The sequence below is a fragment of the Scyliorhinus canicula genome, chromosome 10 (genome assembly GCF_902713615.1).
Source record: "Scyliorhinus canicula chromosome 10, sScyCan1.1, whole genome shotgun sequence".
Classification (NCBI taxonomy): domain Eukaryota; kingdom Metazoa; phylum Chordata; class Chondrichthyes; order Carcharhiniformes; family Scyliorhinidae; genus Scyliorhinus; species Scyliorhinus canicula.
This window is the reverse complement of record NC_052155.1, coordinates 30,635,125-30,654,031: the sequence shown is the minus strand read 5'-3', so window position 1 is coordinate 30,654,031 and position 18,907 is coordinate 30,635,125. Positions and strand designations below refer to the sequence as shown.

Below are 18,907 nucleotides of genomic sequence, written 5' to 3'. Positions count from 1 at the left end.
ACTCATAAATGAGGATCCCTGGTCGCTGTGAACGAAGGCGGAGAAACCGAACAGATCGAACAGGTAATGCCTCCAATGCCGCACAGCTTCAATGAAAGCTTGGGCCTCCTTGATGATGGAGGAATGCCGAATTTTGGAGGCATGGAGGGTGCATGAAAAGAATGCCACGGGCCTGCCTGCCTGGTTGAGGATGGCGGCCAGAGCGATGTCTGATGCATCGTTCTCGACTTGGAAGGGTAGCGTCTCGTCGACCGCGTGTATCGCGGCCTTGGCAATGTCGGCCTTGATATGGTTGAAGGCCTGGTGAGCCTCGGCCGTTAGTGGAAAAGCGGTGGAGTGAATGGGTGGGCGGGCCTTGTCCGCATAGTTAGGGACCCACTGGGTGTAGTACAAGAAGAACCCCAGGCATCGTTTGAGGGCCTTGGGGCAGTGGGGGAGGGGGAGTTCCATGAGGGGGCGCATGCGATCGGGGTCGGGCCCCAGAACTCCGTTCTGAACCACATAGCCGAGGATGGCTAATCGGTCCGTGCTGAACACGCACTTCTCCTTGTTGTAGGTTAGGTTGAGGAGTTTGGCGGTGTGGAGGAATTTGGAAAGGTTAGCGTCGTGGTCCTGCTGGTCGTGGCCGCAGATGGTGACGTTATCCAGATAAGGGAAAGTGGCCCGCAGTCCGTACCGGTCAACCATTCGGTCCATGTCCCGTTGGAAGACTGAGACCCCGTTAGTGACGCCGAAGGGATCGCTAAGGAAATGGTAAAGGTGGCCGTCCGCCTCAAACGCAGTGTACGGGTGGTCCGCCTTATGGATGGGTAGCTGGTGCTAGGCAGCTTTCAGGTCCACTGTCGAGAAGACCCGGTACTGTGCAATCTGATTGACCATATCAGATATGCGAGGGGAGGGGGGTGCGCGTCGAGCTGCGTGTACCGATTGATGGTCTGACTGTCGTCAACGACCATCCTGTTTTTCTCCCCATTTTTCACCACTACCACTTGGGCTCTCCAGGGGCTGTTGCTGGCCTCGATAATACCTTCCCGAAGCAGCCGCTGGACCTCAGACCTGATGAAAGTCCTGTCCTGGGCACTCTACCGTCTGCTCCTGGTGGCAACGGGTTTGCAATCCGGGCTGAGGTTCGCAAACAGGGAAGGTGGGTCGACCTTAAGGGTCATGAGGCCGCATACAGTAAGGGTTATTTCAGGGTTAGGCCAAATTTCAGGGTTAGGCTGTGGAGGTTGCACTGGAAGTCCAGGCCGAGTAGCAAGGCAGCGCAGAGGTTGGGGAGGACGTAGAGCCGGAAGCTGCTGAACTCTACGCCCTGGATGGTGAGGGTGGCGGTGCAGTACCCCCGGATCACCACGGAGTGGGATCTGGAGGCCAGGGAGATTCTCTGGTTGGTGGGGTGTACTGTGAGGGAGCAGCGCCTTACCGTTTCGGGGTGGATGAAGCTCTCAGTGCTCCCGGAGTCCAGAAGGCAGGATATCTTGTGCCCATCGACTTTCACTGTCGTCGACACGGTCGCGAGGTTGTGCGGTCGGGGCTGGTCGATCATGGCTGGTCGTCGGCGTTTGCAGGCGATGAGCGGCCCGATGAGGTGCCCGATGAGCAGGGGTCCTGAGGTGGGGAAGAAGGCAGCGCCTACGGGCCGCACACGTCCTGAGGCAGGCACGATGGCGGCGCCAACGGGCTGCACATGTGAGGCGAGTAAGATGGCGCTGCCCATGGGCTGCACGTGTTGTGAGGGGATCAAGATGGCGGTGCCCGCGGGTCGCACATGGGGGGGTGCCGGGGCAACAGCGGCGACCGAGCGGGCCTGGCACACAGCAGCAAAATGTCCTTTCTCACCGCAGGTCTTGCAAAGCGCGCCCCGTGCCGGGCAGCGTTGTCGGGGGTGTTTTGACTGTCTGCAGAAATAGCACTTGGGTCCCCCGGGGTTGTTTGGCTGCTGCATGGCACAGGCCTGGGGTTGGCTGGGGGAGGTCGCTGGTGGGGTGCACGGTGGGGTGTTCGCTGGCGGGGTCCAGGATGCCCAGGAGGGGTGGGCCGTGCGGTCGGGGGCATATGCCTGTATATTGCGTGAGGCGACTGTGAACGAGAGCGCTAGTTTCATGGTCGCCGCAAATTCGAGGGTCGCCCCTTCTAAGAGTCGCTGGCTGATGTCGGCTGACTCTATGCCTGTAACAAACGCGTCTCTAAGTAGCAGGTCAGAATGTTCAGCGGCCGAAACGGCCTGGCACTCGCAGTCTCTCATTCGGAGTTGCAGGGTACGCCAGAAATCTTCCACTGACTCACCGGGGAGTTGATGCCACATGGCGAGGAGGTGCCTGGCGTAGATTTTGTTGGTCTGCTGAGTGTAGCTCTCCTTCATTAGCGCCATGGCCTCAGCGTATGTCGGCGCGTCCCGGATGAGGGGAAAGATGTCTGAGCTCAGCCGCGTGTAAAGGATCTGAAGCTTCTGTGCTTCTGAGGGTGGTTCAGTCGCAGATCCATGTATGCCTGGAAGCAAGCTAGCCAATGTGCAAAGGCCGACTTGGCGTTGGCTGCTTGAGGGTGCAGATGCAGGCGATCAGGCTTGATGCGGAAATCCATCGTTTTAAAATCTCTGCGTAATAAATTGATGTGCTAATATTACGACGAGACGGGAGTAGAGGGTAATCGAGGCTTTATTACGCAGAGCTGTGGAGCCTCCCGCAGCTGCTGTTGAAATGGCTGCAGCTCGGGGAGCCCACACATTTATACTCCGCCTACTGGGCGGAGCCAGCAGACAGGGATCTACCCCCATACCTGTAGTACAGGGGCCTTACCGTCATATCCTCGCATGCAGCATACACAATACAACAGTGGTGACTACCACAAAGAGCACCTCATTTAAGCCCACACTTCCAACGTATCCCCGTAACCCAGTAACCCCACTTAACCTTTTTGGACACTTAAGGGCAATTTACTATGGCCAATCCACCTAATCTGCATGTCTTTGGACTGTGGGAGGAAACCGGAGCACCCGGAGGAAACCCTTGCAGAGACGAGGAGAGCGTGCAGACTCTGCACAGACAGTGACCCAAGCTGGCAATCGAACCTGGGACCATGGAGCTGGGAAGCAACAGTGCTAACCACTGTGCTACCATGCTGCCCAGCAACACAGTGCACAGTGGTTAGCACAATGGAGAGAGTGTGATTGTGTGTGGTATATGTTGCCCAAACTACTTTCATTTACGATGGTTGACTTCTCTTTGTATGGCTCAGCTGCGACCTGGTATCTGAAGTGCGTCTGTGAACACCGCACATCAGAAAAGAGAGAAAGTCATGAGAAAGGGGAGTGCATGCTTGAGGGGCTGTACAACCTCCTCCTGTTCCTATGTTCCAAAGAATAAGGCATGGCAGGAGCACAGGCGGGATAATGCTTGAGGTACACACTGGAGGAGTGGTGGACAGAGCACAAAAGCTACAGGAATACAACACAGCAGGACACATGAAAGGCGAGTCCCATAGTTAGAAAATCAACATACTGGACCTCAACAGAGATACGCTTTTGTAGTTAATAACACTAGGAACGCAAGGAATGGGAATGGCAAGCCTTCTTGAAATATTCCCCATAAAACTGGAAAGGAAAATAGTCATTTCTTGCTGAGTCCTTTGCCCTCAACAACCTCTAAACCACTGGATCGGCGTCAAAGACTTGCAAGAAATGAAAAGAGCTGTTACTCAGTAACATCATGACTTGTTGTCATATCCACTTGTGCAGGTGTTCCACATCCTGGAGATGAGCAGTGGCCTTAATGAGATAAGGGGAGGTTAAATACATCTCCAGCGAAGCTGCCACACATCATCACTGTGCACCAGATTACAGACTGCCTGTGAATAAAAGGAGTTCAACTATCATTGTTCATAAGCCAGGGGCTGGTTTAGCACACGGCTAAATCGCTGGCTTTTAAAGCAGACCAAGGCAGGTCAGCAACACGGTTCAATTCCCGCACCAGCCTCCCTGAACAGGTGCCGGAATGTGGCAACTAGGGGCTTTTCACAGTAACTTCATTTGAAGCCTACTTGTGACAATAAGCGATTTTTATTTCATTTCATTTCATTACCTTCATCGCCGGGTATTTCTTTGGTTACTTTTCTGAAGAATGTAATTGACATAACATTAGTCAGGACCAGGGAGAGAAATCATGGGATCTGGTGCTTTGTCTGTTTCTAGGCACCTTATTCATGAACTCTGCACAATCCTCCTGCCTTTAACCCTCCACGTCCTTTGTGATTGCAGAATTGGGAACCATAATCACTCTGGGGTCAGGCTGTTTTACCAGCATCACAGTGGGGTCAGACTACTTCATACAGGTTTAGCGAAACTTCTTGGTTTTTGTACTCTATTTTGAAAGCTCAGATATTATATCATAGGCTTTGTAACCACGGTTCAGTCAGACAATTACGCACAAGTTGATTTATAATAATCTTTATTGTCACAAAAAGACAATTAACACTGCAATGAAGTTACTGTGAAAATCCCCTGGTGTCCACACTCCAGTGCCTATTCGGGCACACAGAGGGAGAATTCAGAATGTCCAATTCACCTAACAAACAAGTCTTTCGGGACATGTGGGAGAAAACTGGTGCGCCCGGAGGAAACCCAGGCAGACAAGGGGAGAACGTGCAGACTCCGCAGACAGTGACCCAAGCCGGGAATCAAACCTGGGACCCTGGTGCTGTGAAGCAACAGTGCTAACCACCAAGGAAATGCTCCATTTATATTGCTTGTTGAAAATGGAAATCGCTTATTGTCACAAGTAGGCTTCAAATGAAGTTACTGTGAAAAGCTCCTAGTCGCCACATTCCGGCGCCTGTTCGGGGAGGCTGGTATAGGAATTGGACTGTGCTGCTGGCCTGCATTGGTCTGCTTTAAAAGCCAGCGATTTAGCCCTGTGCTAAACCAGTTGAGATGGTAACTTGCATAATTAGATAGGGTACGGTGGCATGATGGTTACACCATTGGCCAGCTAATCCAGAGGACAGGGCTAATGATATCAAGACACATGGCAGCTGGGAAATTTAAATTCAGTGAATTAAGTAAGTATATTAATGGTGGTTAGCATAAATGCTTCACAGCTCCAGGGTCCCAGGTTCAATTCCCGGCTGGGTCACTGTCTGTGTGGAGTCTGCACGTCCTCCCCCTGTGTGTGTGGGTTTCCTCCGGGTGCTCCGGTTTCCTCCCACAGTCCAAAGATGTGCGGGTTAGGTGGATTGGCCATGCTAAATTGCCCGTAGTGTCCTAATAAAAGTAAGGTTAGGGGGGGGGGGGTTGTTGGGTTACAGGTATAGGGTGGGTTTGAGTAGGGTGATCATGGCTCGGCACAACATTGAGGGCCGAAGGGCCTGTTCTGTGCTGTACTGTTCTATGTTCTATATAATCACTGTGTTGTCATTTTAAAAAAAAACAAGGAGGTTCACTAATGTCGGTTAAAGTTGGGAATCTATCGCCATACCATTCCATCACAGAAATGTGGGGATTCTTAATTACCCCTCTGGAATACCAAGCAAGCAATTCATCTATATCAAAATTGTTCCAGGGCAGCACGGTAGCATTGTGGATAGCACAACTGCTTCACAGCTCCAGGGTCCCAGGTTCGATTCTGGCTTGGGTCACTGTCTGTGCGGAGGGTTTCCTCCGGGTGCTCCGGTTTTCTCTCACAGTCCAAAGATGTGCAGGTTAGGTGGATTGGCTATGATAAATTGCCCTTAGTGTCCAAAATTGCCCTTGGTGTTGGGTGGGGTTACTGGGTTATGGGGATAGGGTGGCGGTGTTGACCGTGGGTAGGATGCTCTTTCCAAGAGCCAGTGCAGACTCGATGGGCCGAATGGCCTCCTTCTGCACTGTAAATTCTATGAAATTAACTCGGTCTATGAAACCATAAACACAACAGGACCAATCCTTCTCGAAACCAAACTGAGAGAGATGTACCAGAGACAAGTCGAGTAACAGCTTGACATGGGCATTCTCACAAAATCCTAACTTTTTGATTTGAACCAGATTCATCTATCATCAACTCTGGGTGTTTCCTTCCTGCCTACAGCAGATCTAGCAACTCAAAACTGGGTATCAATGAGGCACTGTGAGATATCAACAGCGAGATATCAACAGCAAGGTATCTGTATTCCACCACAATCTGTAACCTCATGGCCCAGAATACCTCTCATTACCATCAAGCCAGTGGGACAACCTTGGTTCATTGAGGAATGCAGGAGATCATGTCAGAAGAAGTACTAGGCATACCACAAAATGGGGTGCCATGAAGCTGCTATACAGGAGCTCATGATTGGTACATGCCACAGACAGAGCTAAACGATCCTACAACCAAAAATCACAGACAAATGCTCTGTAGTCAGAAGCTGGTTTAGCTCAGTGGGCTAGACAACTGGTTCCTGATGCAGAACAAGGCCAGCAGCGCAGGTTTAATTCCTGTACCAGCTGCGAATTCTGAATTCTCCCTCTGTGTAACCGAACAGGCGCCAGAATGGGGCGACTCGGGGCTTTTCACAGTAACTCCATTGCAGTGATAATGTAAGCCTACTTGTGACAATAAAGATTATTATTAAGTCCAGTTGTGAATGGTGCTGCATGGCTAATGAATAATGTGATGCGGAAGCTCCATGAAGATTCCCAGCCTCAATAACAACAGATCCTTAATAACGACTGACCAAATTCGGAGCAAGTCTTCAGTCAACATAATTCACTCAATTGATATTCTGAATAAGATGGGCCCACTGGATTCAGCAGTGGCTATGGGCCCCAACAATATCTTGACTTGAGGATTTGTGCTCCAGAACGTACCACATCACTAACTAAGCTATCTGCAGAGGGGCTGGTTTAGCTCACTCAGCTAAATCGCTGGCTTTTAAAGCAGACCAAGCAGGCCAGCAGCACGGTTCGATTCCCGTACCAGCCTCCCCGGACAGGCACCGGAATGTGGCGACTAGGGGCTTTTCACAGTAACTTCATTGAAGCCTACTCGTGACAATAAGCAATTTTCATTCATTTTCATTTCAGTTCACGTTTCCAGTTCAAACGCACCACATCCTGACTTAAAATTCCTATAGTGGAGAAGGAGGCCATTTAGCCCATCGAGTCTGCATAAATCTTTTTTCAAAGAGCACCCTTTCTTGGCACCTCACCTACCTTTGGACACCAAGAGGCAATTTAGTATGATCAATCCACCTAACCTGCACATCTTTGGACTGTGGGAGGAAATCAGAGCACCCGGAGGAATTCCGCGCAAACACAGGGAGAACATGAAAACTCCACACAGTCACCCAAGGCTGCAATTGAACTCAGGTCCTTGACACGGCCAGGCAGCAGTGCTAACCACTGTGCCACCGTACTGCCCACTGGAAACTATTTTGCCGTTACTTTGCTGTCACATGGTGAAAGTCCTGGAACTCCCACCCTTGGAGCACCCCGGGTGTACAAACACCACATGGACTGCAGCAGTTCTAGAAGGCAGCATTCTCAAAGACAATTAGGGATCCGCAATAAAAGTTGGCCCAGGCATGAATGCCCACATCCAATGAAAGAATAGAATAGTATAACAACAGACATTTGGGATAAATTTCCCAGGTACATCCAACCACAAAATGCATGCACTCATCAGTTTATCCACCATGATCAGCAAAGTAATGGAAGATGTCAATACTCTGCTCACTGATGCACTGTTTGGGTTCAGTCAGGACCATTCAGCTACAGGCCACATTACAGCTTTAGCCTAAGCATGGACACAAGATGAATTCCATGAGGGAGGTGAGATAGCCTACCCAAGACATCAATGGTGATAAGAAGGACCCCAATACAAGTGAAGTCAATGGGAATTCAGGGAGAACTCTACTCTCTGGCTTCCTCCCTCACACTCCATGAATGAATAAAAACAATATTGGTCATGGCAAAGAAGTTGCTATTGTTGCACCCAATTTTAAATTTGATGTGTTGGGTACCGAGAAACAATGTAGATCCGTGATGACGAAGGCAAATACGATCTGAGCCAGCGATACCCATATCCCAGTGGCTGGTTTAGCACAGGGCTAAATCGCTGGCTTTTAAAGCACACCAAGGCAGGCCAGCAGCACGGTTCAATTCCTGTACCAGCCTCCCCGAACAGGCGCCGGAATGTGGTGACTAGGAGCTTTTCACAGTAACTTCATTGAAGCCTACTTGTGACAATAAGCGATTTTCATTTTTTTCATTTCATATCCCGTGTAACAATAAAAAATAATGACATGGCTAATGGAGAAGCAGAACTGGGTGTGAAGTAGAGTACATCGAAATAGCCTGGTATGGAGGTGCCAGAGGCATGAATGAGGGTTTTAGCAGCAAAATAACTGAGTTACGGTATGGTGGAGATTCTGAGATGGAAATAAGTTCTTGGCCCAGAACTTGGTTCCTGGGTCAGGTTTGTCAACTTGGGGGTTTCCTGGTGACCCCGAGCTTCAAAAATGTCAGCCCACAGGTTGGATTTTCGGTACAGGGGAGAGGGGTGTGTGGGCTGAAATTGAAGCCTGGACAGGTGACCCTGGAATGGTTGTGCAGGCCGTTGGGTGCAGAAGTGGGCAGGGTGGGCAGGGTGTAAGGCTGCTGCTGTGCTCGGTTCAAATAATTAAAAAACTTATAAGCCAAAATACATTCCTCCAGCCCTCACCTCCCACAAACATCCTGTACCCAAAAATGCTGACCACCCTCCATGGGCTCCATACCCCATGCCAACTTAGTTCCGATCTACCCCCTTACCAGCTTTGCAATTTTGTCCCTCTAGCCACCTCCGTGGACTCATCTCCTCTTTTCCAAGTTAGTGCCATTCCACCCAATCTCATTGCCCCTTTCCCCAATGCCAACGTATTAACAAACTCATGCCAACATTTCCCCCAACATCTCTACCCTTGCCCTCTCCATGCCAGCTCAACCTGTGTCCTTGGACAGTTATTTGTCAGCTTTTATGCTTCCTGACAGCTGGACTGTTCCTTAACATTTCCTTGAAAGCTGGACAGTTCGTTAACATTTCCTCGACAACTGGATAGTTCTTGAATAGTTCCTTGACAGATGGACAGCTCTTGAACAATTCCTTGACAGCTCTTGCATAGTTCCTCAGCAACTGTACAGCTCTTTAGCAGTTCCCTAACAGCGTCAGCTCATTGACAGCTTGACAATTCCAGTAATTTTGTGCCCGATTGGTGGATAAAAATATTTGCTATAACAATTCCAAAGAGTGCTTTGCCACTCGCAAAGAGTGTCTTGCCCCTCGCAAAGGGTGTCTTGCCCCTTGCAAGGGTGCCTTAACTCTCCAAAGCATCATATACCACTCCCAAATGTGAATCAGGACCCGATCCAAAGGAATACCCTGTCTATCCAAACACATGTACCAAGTTTAGGTCTCCTCTTACCTGTTATGACCTGCATATTCTAGATTACACACTGCTGTTCTTGCAAAAAAATCCCACTTTAATGGAGGCAGCTTCTGATTCAAATGGCCAATTGCTACCTTGAATCAAGCATGCGTGAACCCTGGTCTGACTCCAGTCCCGCCCCTGCGAAGATGGGAAATGCCAGATTCAGGGTCGGGGCTTTGACATTTTGGCCATTCCCTCCATTGTGGTGAAAATCTGGGCCTTTGTATTGAAGAGTAAGTCAAGCTTACTTGTCAGCTTGGGATGTAGTAACATATTTATGGCCAATGACTTAGCATGGGATGTAAGGTCTAGAATTTCTGGTGGTAATGATGGTGAAACTGTAAGCAACGGCCTTCATTACTACATCGAAATTGACCGCATATTCAAGAGACTGAAAATCTGTGTCACGATGATAAAATCTAGAGGTTTCTGGCAGTGTTTCTCCAGAGGATGCACCTCTGTTGAAGTCCTCTCCAGAGCGAAACCCTTGCGCAATCAGAACATAGATGGAAGCATCCACAATTGCATTGTTAGCGTCTCTTGGAAAAACACTTGAAAAAGTTATACCTTGTTCAAAATGACGTAACTGAGTCTATAAAGATATTCTCACTTTAAGATTACTGCTGAACAGGCTCCTTGGGTCTCATAAGATAATTTTACATTTGTGGAATGTCAAATGAGTCCGTTGTGATGATAAAAATCCATATTTTATATTCTTAAACTTTGATATTTTAACTTTAATCGCAACCCAAATGTAATTATTCAGTTTGCTTTTGGCGAATTTAAATTAAATATGATGAAAATCGGTGTTTTTAACTTCCTGGTTTGCTGACTGTGAGAATATGTCAATGTGATTGGCTGCTTTCTCATCGCACTGGCATCACTATTGCTGCATGCCTGAAGATTTCCTTGATTTGGCAGCTGATTTAAACTGCAATTGGGAAAGGGCAGTATGTACTGCAGAGATTGCTACATTTTTGTGGGCAGCTTTCTTCAAGATCAATGGCAAGCACTATTAATTTTTCAGTGACCAAAAAATGCAGCCTAATATTTGGTCATGAACATGAAATGGTGCCACAAAGATGAATTGAGTCATGAAAAGTTGAGGTAGTTTGTGGTGGTGAAGTTCTGTGAAGTTGCTTTGTAATTATAAAGGTTAGGTATCAATAATAAAAATCTTTATTTGTGTCATAAGTTGGCTTACATTAACACCTCAATGAAGTTACTGTGAAAATCCCCTCGTCGCCACACTCCGGCGCCTGTTCAGGTACACTGAGAGGGAATTCAAAATGTCCAATTCGCCTGACAAGCACATTTTTTGGGACTTGTGGGAGGAAACCGGAGCATCTGGAGAAAGCCCCTGCAGACATGGAGGGAACCTGCAGACTCTGCACAAACAGTGACCCAAGCCGGGAATCGAACCCGGGACTCTGGCGCTGTGAAGCAACAGTGCTAACCACTGTGCGACCGTGCCGCGCCTAGCAACATTTCTCACAAAACAGAGTTCGAGAAAGCGTCTAGAAAAGCACAGCTGGTTGTCATTGTATCGAAGTTGACCCTATGAAGTGATAGGTGATGTCCTGGCCCAACCATCTTCAGCGGCTTCGTCTGTGACATTCCTTCCATCATGAGGTCAGAAATGTGGACATTTGTTCATGATTGCACAATGTTTAGCACCATTTACGACTCCTCAGATACTGAAGCAGTCCTTATCCAAATGCAGCAAGAACTGGATAATATTTAGGCTTGGGCTGACGAGGGGCAAGTAACATTCACGCCACACAAGTGCCAGGCAATGAATGTCTCCAACAAGAGAGAATCTGATCATCTCCCCTTGACATTCAATGGCGTTACTATTACTGAATATGCCGCTATCAACAACCTGGGGTTACCATTGACCAGAAAATTAACTTGACCAGCCATATAAATACTGTGGCTACATGTGCAGATCATCGGCTAGGATTCCTGTGGTGAGTAACTCACATCCTGACTCCCAAAAAGTTAAGTGTGATGGAATTCTGTGCACTTGCTTGGATGACTGGAGCTCCAACAACACTCAAGAAGCTTGATGCCATCTTGGAAAAAAGCCCACTTGACTGGCATACCTTCCACAAATATTCATTCCCTCTACCACCGATGAATAGTGACAAGTGTGTACCATCTACAAGATGCACTTCAGAAACTCACCAAAGCTCCTTAGGCAGCTCCAAGCCCATGTCCACTACCATCTAGATGGACAAGGGCAGCAGGTGCATAGGAGCACCACCACCTGGAGGTTCTCCTCCAAGCAATTCACCATCCTGGCTTGGGAATATATCGCCGTTCCTTCACCGATGCGGAGTCAAAATGCTGGAAATCTCCCCCCCCCCCCCCTCCCCCGACAGCACTGTGGTGTACCTACACCACAGGGATTGCTAAGGTTCAAGAATGCAGCTCACTAACACCTTTTTAAGGGCAATTAGGGATGGACAATAAATGTTAGCTGAGCCACCGATGCCCACATTCTGTAAATTATTATTTTTTTAAATGTCACATATATTGATGAGAGCCAACGGGAATCCTGAGATCTCCGTGTAGTGATGGGATGAGAAGCTATTAGTAGCCATGTTTTGCTCACAAGTATAGATAAGAAACCACGCAGAACTGGAAGAGGATGGTGTATTTGACTATACTTAAAGATGCACAGGTCAAGGAGAGTTAATTCACTGCAATTACAGCGAATGCCATTTGAGATGTTGGTCAGAGTTGTTTTGGTGTTGCTGGAGGTGCAGGAATGTGACTGGGGAAATAAAATTTGATGAGTTGTCGGAGAAAACGGAAACAGATTCAAGAGTAGAGGACGGTGAGTGAGGAGAAAGAATCATTTATCATGTTAGCTCACATGGGTTCACAAATGGAGGAAGAATAGTTAGCCAGAATCGGGTTGGGAGAGTAGTGGTAAGTTCTGTTCGTCAGATTAAGTCAGAAAGAATGTGAAGGACATTAGGTGAAAAATGGACAGCTATAACTTAACTTCATCTTGCACATTTAATGCCAGAAAACAAGGGCCCAGCAATAGTGTGAACGGAGATTCTTCTGAGGAAGGGGGGAGTTGTTTATGTTTTTCTGTGTAAGGGCAAGTTAGAAAGCCACACAGGCAGTAGATAGCCTGTACCTTCTTGGCAAAGTAATCCATGAGTCTCTCGCAAGGTTGCCCAGTGGGTAGCACTGTTGCTTCACAGCGCCAGGGTCCCAGGTTTGGGTCACTGTCTGTGCGGAGTCTGCACGTTCTCACCATGTCTGCATGGGCTTTCTCCGGGTGCTCCGGTTTCCTCCCACAAGTCTTGAAAGACGTCCTTGTGAGGTGAATTGGACATTCTGAATTCTCCGTCTGGAGATCAGGTGCCAGAATTTGGCGACGAGGGGCTTTTCACAGTAACTTCATTGCAGTGTAAGCCTACTTGTGACAATAAAGATTATTATTATGATTACTTGTTGGAGGTGAGAGTAGAGGGTCATGAGCGAAGAGTTTTGAGGAGTGGGAGAGGGGGTGAAGATACTAAGTCAGAAGTTATCTTTGCTTTCCAGGATTATCCTGGAGTAACGGACGTATTTTGGCAGAGACAGATGAGGTTGAACAGGTTTTGATGTTGCCAAGACAAATCCAGAGATAGATGGTGAAATAAGCTGTTTGTTTTCTCATGTGTAGCATGCCTGGCAAAGCTGGACAGGGGGAGCAACCCGGATGGGAGACAGTTAAGGTTTCACTTGAGAAAAGTTATTTAATTTGTTTCTTCCAGAACTGCTTTGCTGATTTTAAACACCAGCTTTATGACCATGAGCAATCTGTTTTGTATTTCAACATGGGGAACGCACAGCTTTGTGCCGAGCTGATGTCATCCAAATATTTTGACCTGATTTATGGAGACGAAAGCAAAAATTCAAATCGCCTCAGCAGCGTGTTTAAATCAGAATTTTACGAGAGCTGAGTGAAGTCTTGCGATTTTCCCACTTCAATCTCAATGATGATTGTGTCCTAATCGTTGCTCTTTCCACAGTTTGTTCAGTTGGTTTATTTCAAACACAGCATTTATTTTATTTATTTTTTCCTCCTCCCTTCTGTCTTGCCAAAGGCACACAACACAGCAGGAGACGAACAAAACCATCAACTCCTCAACAAAGTATATTAAGCAGCTCTCGGAAATAGTGCGCGGATCATCCAGGGTAAGTGCCGCTGAAATGTAACAATAACTTCAGATATTATGCACACAATTCCTGACACCAGAATGTAATTGCCAGAAAATTAAAGCCAGTAAGATTTGCATATAGAATATAATTACTCCTCGCCTTGGCTGTTAGCCATTTTTAACTAATATAGTCATTGCACTTTTGCATGCTGAATTATTAATAAACTTTAAATGCAGGTTTTATTAATACATTAATAATGAAATCCCATTTAATATGTAAACTCTGCCGTTTGTTTTTTTGTGGTCGATGTGCCAGAATTATTTTTGGTAGTTTTCATTTTGAGTTCGCTTACCAAAGAAGATCAGGTGACCACAGTCGCTATGCTTCTCCTTGAACCGCTCAGTCCGTTCTGCACAAAAATTGACAGAATTGTGGATTTCGATCGCGAATCATTGGCAGAAGTGTCCCAGAGACTTATTACCGAAGGGTGGAATTGGGCTTATTTCATTAACAATAGGCGGTGGCCCTGGTTATAAACCAGTGGAATGCCTAAAACGACTTTGGAAGTCCAGGAATTTGGCTGCTGCCTGGGCCAGGCTCTTTGGGCATGATTCACCTGAGGAAGGAGCAGTGCTCCGAAAGCTAGTGTTTGAAACAAACCTGTTGGACTTTAACCTGGTGTTGTAAGACTTACTGTGCTCACCCCAGTCCAATGCCGGCATCTCCACATCGTAGTCAATGGTGATTGCCAGTTGCTGGATTTCTCCCATTATGCTCCATTGATCGTGCCACGACCACTTAAGACTAGAGAGTAATGCAGGTGGGTATTGTTGTGTCCAAACACATGAGCATCCAGTGCACTCTGGCCACCAGGCTGCCTTTAGAAGCTGCAAGACCACCTTCGATTGACTCCCCCAGAGAAATGTGGTTTGAGGTTTTTCAGTTCCACAGGCATCTTGTCTCTTGACTCAAGCTTCAGTATTTTCTTTGGTGCGAGACTGTGCAGGGCCACTTCGGCTACTTATAGGATGCGTGTGGCACAAATAATCTAGTGATTTGGAAGCGTGCTTTATGCACACCATGCACTGAGTTCTGCTGGTGGCAATTTCCAGCTGTTTTGGTCGCTACACCATTTATACTGATGGATGTTGACTTGTTTTTACCCTGAATGCAAGTTCAATGTTTATCATTTCAATCTCACTTGCCCTTCATAGTGTTCATGCCACCGGGGGCATTTATTCCAGACAAATTGTTCTGAACATCCTCATCCACTTCTATTTTGCTGGAGACCATGGCCAAGCACGCCAAATCAACAGCCCACAATGCAGGATAAAGGTAGGCTGGTCCAGCCGTTTCTCTTGACTTCCTCCCATGGGAACCTCATCCTTCTCCTGCTGACACTCCCACTCCATCTTTCTCATCTTGTTGAGCCTATTCCCGAGTGCTCTCGTCCCATTTTGTCCACTGATCCTTGTGGACCATCATTCACGACTCCTCTCAGATACTGAAGCAGTCAGGGTCCATGGACAGAAACTTACCAGAAAATGGCCAAGGGTCAGTGCAGGTGAGGAAAATGGAGTGAATGGCAGGGTTTCTCACGGAAATTTGAGCCTCTTAAACAAAAGTTTTTTTTCACCACGTGAATCAGTTGCTTGCCCCGGGGAAACCCATCACTGAGGAGCTCCATATAAATACCTCCCCAGTTCCAGATCCAGTGCCAGTGAGATGGCAGCCAGGAAGCCTGTCCAAGATTTTCCGAGGGAGACCTGACCAGGAAGTGGCGCACCAGCAAGGTGACCCCCCCCCCCCCCCCCCCCCCCCCCCCCACCCCCACCCCCCGGGGCCTGGGAGAGTATTGCGGCCTTACTGTGCCAGCTGAGTGGAGATGGGAACTGGGCAGCAGTGCTGTAAAAAAACAAATAAAAAAATGCATGACCTTCTCCGTGTGCACAGGGTAAGTTTTCTACTTCCAGTGTTTCAATGCATCCCCTCGCCCACCTCCAAAGTGATATCTCATTCAGCCATTTCACAGGTTGCCCACCTGTCACGAGGTCCTATTCCCCCCCCCCCCCCCCATCACCAACCACCTTCCTGCCCCCAGTCTCAACTATGCTCCTCACATCCATACTTCCATTCCAGTCCCATGCATGCCAATATTCAACCAACTGAACTGAGGACTCCTGCCTACACTGTCCTCATGTGTACCCCCGCAGGACACAACCAGTGCGAAAGGGCACTGCCACCCGAAGTTATGTGGGAGCGCAGCACCCTCATGAGGAAAGGCTCCTTGACCTGGCTAGGGAGGAGCAGGACTGCACCTGCACTCACGGCAGAATCGAGAACCCTAAGTACACACAATCAATCCTCAAACCGCAAATGAGTAAACATTTCCCATCATTTACACCCCGTGAGGTACAAATGCCCTCTCCCTTCCCTTGGAGGGTGATCAGGAGAACAGCCCGGATCATTCTCTCACCCCCTGTAAACCACAGATCTGAGCAGCTCCAAGGGAGAGCTCTCGGACGTAACTGAGGAAGCGTCACATCTGGCGCACCCGCACCCTCCATCAACGCAGATACCCATATTCAGGTATCCGGCACAAAGAGGGATTCCAGAGCCCAGGACATTGCTGAGCTCCTGACCGATAACGTGCCTCTCAGTCCAGTTGTCCCAGAGCTGTTGGGACTGGCAACAGCAGAGGCGCATGCATCAGGAAGGGATGACATTCATACTCAAGCTGCAAAGCTGACTGGGGGAGTGCAATTGCTTTCTGACCGTACCGTCAATGCAACACACAAGGCCGTCGCGGCGAGGGTGATATATGCAGTGCAGACCCTGGTGCAGGATGTGCACTCCGTGACCGGAGTTGTCACCTCCATGCCTCAGTTCATGACCTCTATGGCTGAGGGCATGAGCTCCATGGTGCAGGGCTTCAGCTGCATTGTGTAGGCAATGAGGTTATCATTGACAAAAAATTTAACTGGACTAGCAACATAAATACTGTGGTTACAAGAACCGGTCAGAGGTTGGGAATTCTGCATCATGGCCCTCACCTTCTGATTTCCCAAAGCCTGCCCACCATCTACAAAGCGTAAGTCAGTAGTGTGATGGGAAATTTCTCACTTTCCTGGGTGAGTGCAGCTCCAACATCACAGAAGACGTTTGTCATCATTCAGGACAAAACAGCCTATTGATTAGCACCCCATCCACAAACATTCTCTCCCTCCACAACAGATGCACAGTGGCAGCAGTAAGTACCATCTACAAGATGCATTGCAGCAAGACTCTTCCGTTAGACTAATGACCCCTGCCACCTCTAATAATAAGAGCAACAGATGCATTGGAACACCACAAGCTGTAAACTCTCCTCCAAGTCCCTCACCATCCTGACTTGGAAATATAGTGCCGATCATCACTGTCCCTGGGTCAAAATCCTGGAACTCCCTCCCTAACTGGGCCAGAATTCCACGGCTGTTGTGATTCTCTTTTCCCCCTGGCCGTGCACACCTGTCCTCAGGTTTCCCGGTGGTGTGGCATGGCTTAAATGGGAAATCTCATCGACAAGCAGCAGAAGCAGAGAATCCTGCCACCATTGAATGACATACCTCTGAGAAACACGCGGCTGGGGGATCGGTGAATCACGCCCAGTGCTGCGGATATTACTGCACCTCGGGGACTGCAGCTGTGCAAGAAGGCAGCTCACCACCACCTTCTCGAGGGCAATTCGTCAAGAGCAGTAATTGCAGGCTTAGCCAGTGATACTCACACCCTGTAAAAGGATTTAACAAAAGGACAGATAAAAGGTTGCAATGGAGTGGCACATTCAGATTACACAGACAGCTTTATATTCAACGTGCGGTTTTGAAAAGAGCCGTTCAACAAAGCAACATTTGCAAATACTCACAAACCACACAAGCATTCTTACTCTGTGGTTTCCTCTTTCCAGACAGTGGCCATGAGTGGGATGAACCCTGTGGTATTATCATAAATGTAAGAACTGCAAGGGTTAATCAAATGTCTAGATCAGCCACCAGAGGGAGCTAAAGTTGCAAGTATATAAGACGTTGATGCTGAGCCTTGTGGGGAGAGAAGTGAAGGAGATAGCTAGAGTGCAGACTGAAGGAGAGATAGTGTGAGTGAGAGCAGATCACATAATAGAGTAGAGATTAGTTGGAGGTGAGTGTAGATTATATGCCAATTATCAAATGCATTATTCAGGAGTACGTGTTAAATTCAAATGAGTAGTGTTAATAAATTTATCACTTTGTTCAGGTTGAAGCTATTCTGTGGTCACTACGCCAACCATTTTGAATTTAGCAACACAAACAACACCACAAGCCCATTGAAACTATGCCTACACTGACAAATCTCTGTGAATACCTCCTGTTCATCACATTGGTTGGCTTACTTTCCAGGTATCAAAGCAAGAGATTGTGAAACTTAACTGACGAGACCAATGAAATGGAAACCTCAGCCCAGCCCATTGAGGAGGCACCACAAGCCTCGGCAGCTGTCGGGATCCATCCTTACGGGAGAATATAATGATGCTCATCTCCTTTCCTATAATTCTGGGGGAATCATAGCTTGAATATTAACCCATCTCTTCCATTTAGATACTGGCTGATCACATTATCTGTTTTGTTTCAATTTGTTTCTGATTTCCACATTCAGCTTCTCCTCCCTGGCATACTGATGGTGTCCGAGTGAAAAGGGCTGCTTAGAAATTAGTATGTCAACTTCAAATTTCAGGTCGAGCCAACATTTAATTCAAGACTATTTAATTCATATTTCTTTTTTTTTGTCTGCAGCGAGAATGGTTACAGTTGGATAGACTTAAGAACCAGCTCTCGGACTCTATTCAGCGCTATGGAGGTGTGCAGAAGGTAAGCAGTCAACTACTTTGTTAATATTTAAAACCTGTTGTTTCACCCACAATTTGCTGGCTTAGCACTTTGGAGTTTATCTTTCCACCCAGCGTTAATTGTATCAAAGGTTTTGCTGGGCTGGATTGCAATGAGCCGTGCTCCTCTTTGACGTCATGAGCAAATTCATCAAGCATTGTCAACTGTTGAGCACTTTCAGGTCATTAAAAATGAAAAGCTATCTCGAGGCTGCCATCAGAGCCCATGACTCCTCTTATCCTCTCAGCCTCCTGCTTCTTCCAGACACAAAAAGATTAATTTTTACACTCCGATCTATCACGTGTGAACATTATTCTTCAATATCTCATCACTGATAAAAATAGCTTCTCTTTAAAAACAAAAGTGAAAGATTTCGAAAGCAACTAAACGATTAATGATAACCACATGTGGCAACAAGGTGA

The 18,907-nt window shown here is 47.7% G+C and overlaps 1 protein-coding gene across 2 annotated transcripts in view; it reads left to right on the top strand.

Annotated features, from left to right (window-relative positions):
• tsnare1 (T-SNARE Domain Containing 1) overlaps positions 1 to 18,907 on the top strand; it is a 975,066-nt gene that overhangs the window by 613,824 nt on the left and 342,335 nt on the right. For both annotated transcript variants that reach the window (XM_038808773.1, XM_038808772.1), the window contains exons 5-6: positions 13,530 to 13,620; positions 18,393 to 18,467. In XM_038808773.1, the coding sequence (XP_038664701.1) occupies positions 13,530 to 13,620; positions 18,393 to 18,467 (166 nt within the window). The remainder of the gene's footprint in view (positions 1 to 13,529; positions 13,621 to 18,392; positions 18,468 to 18,907) is intronic.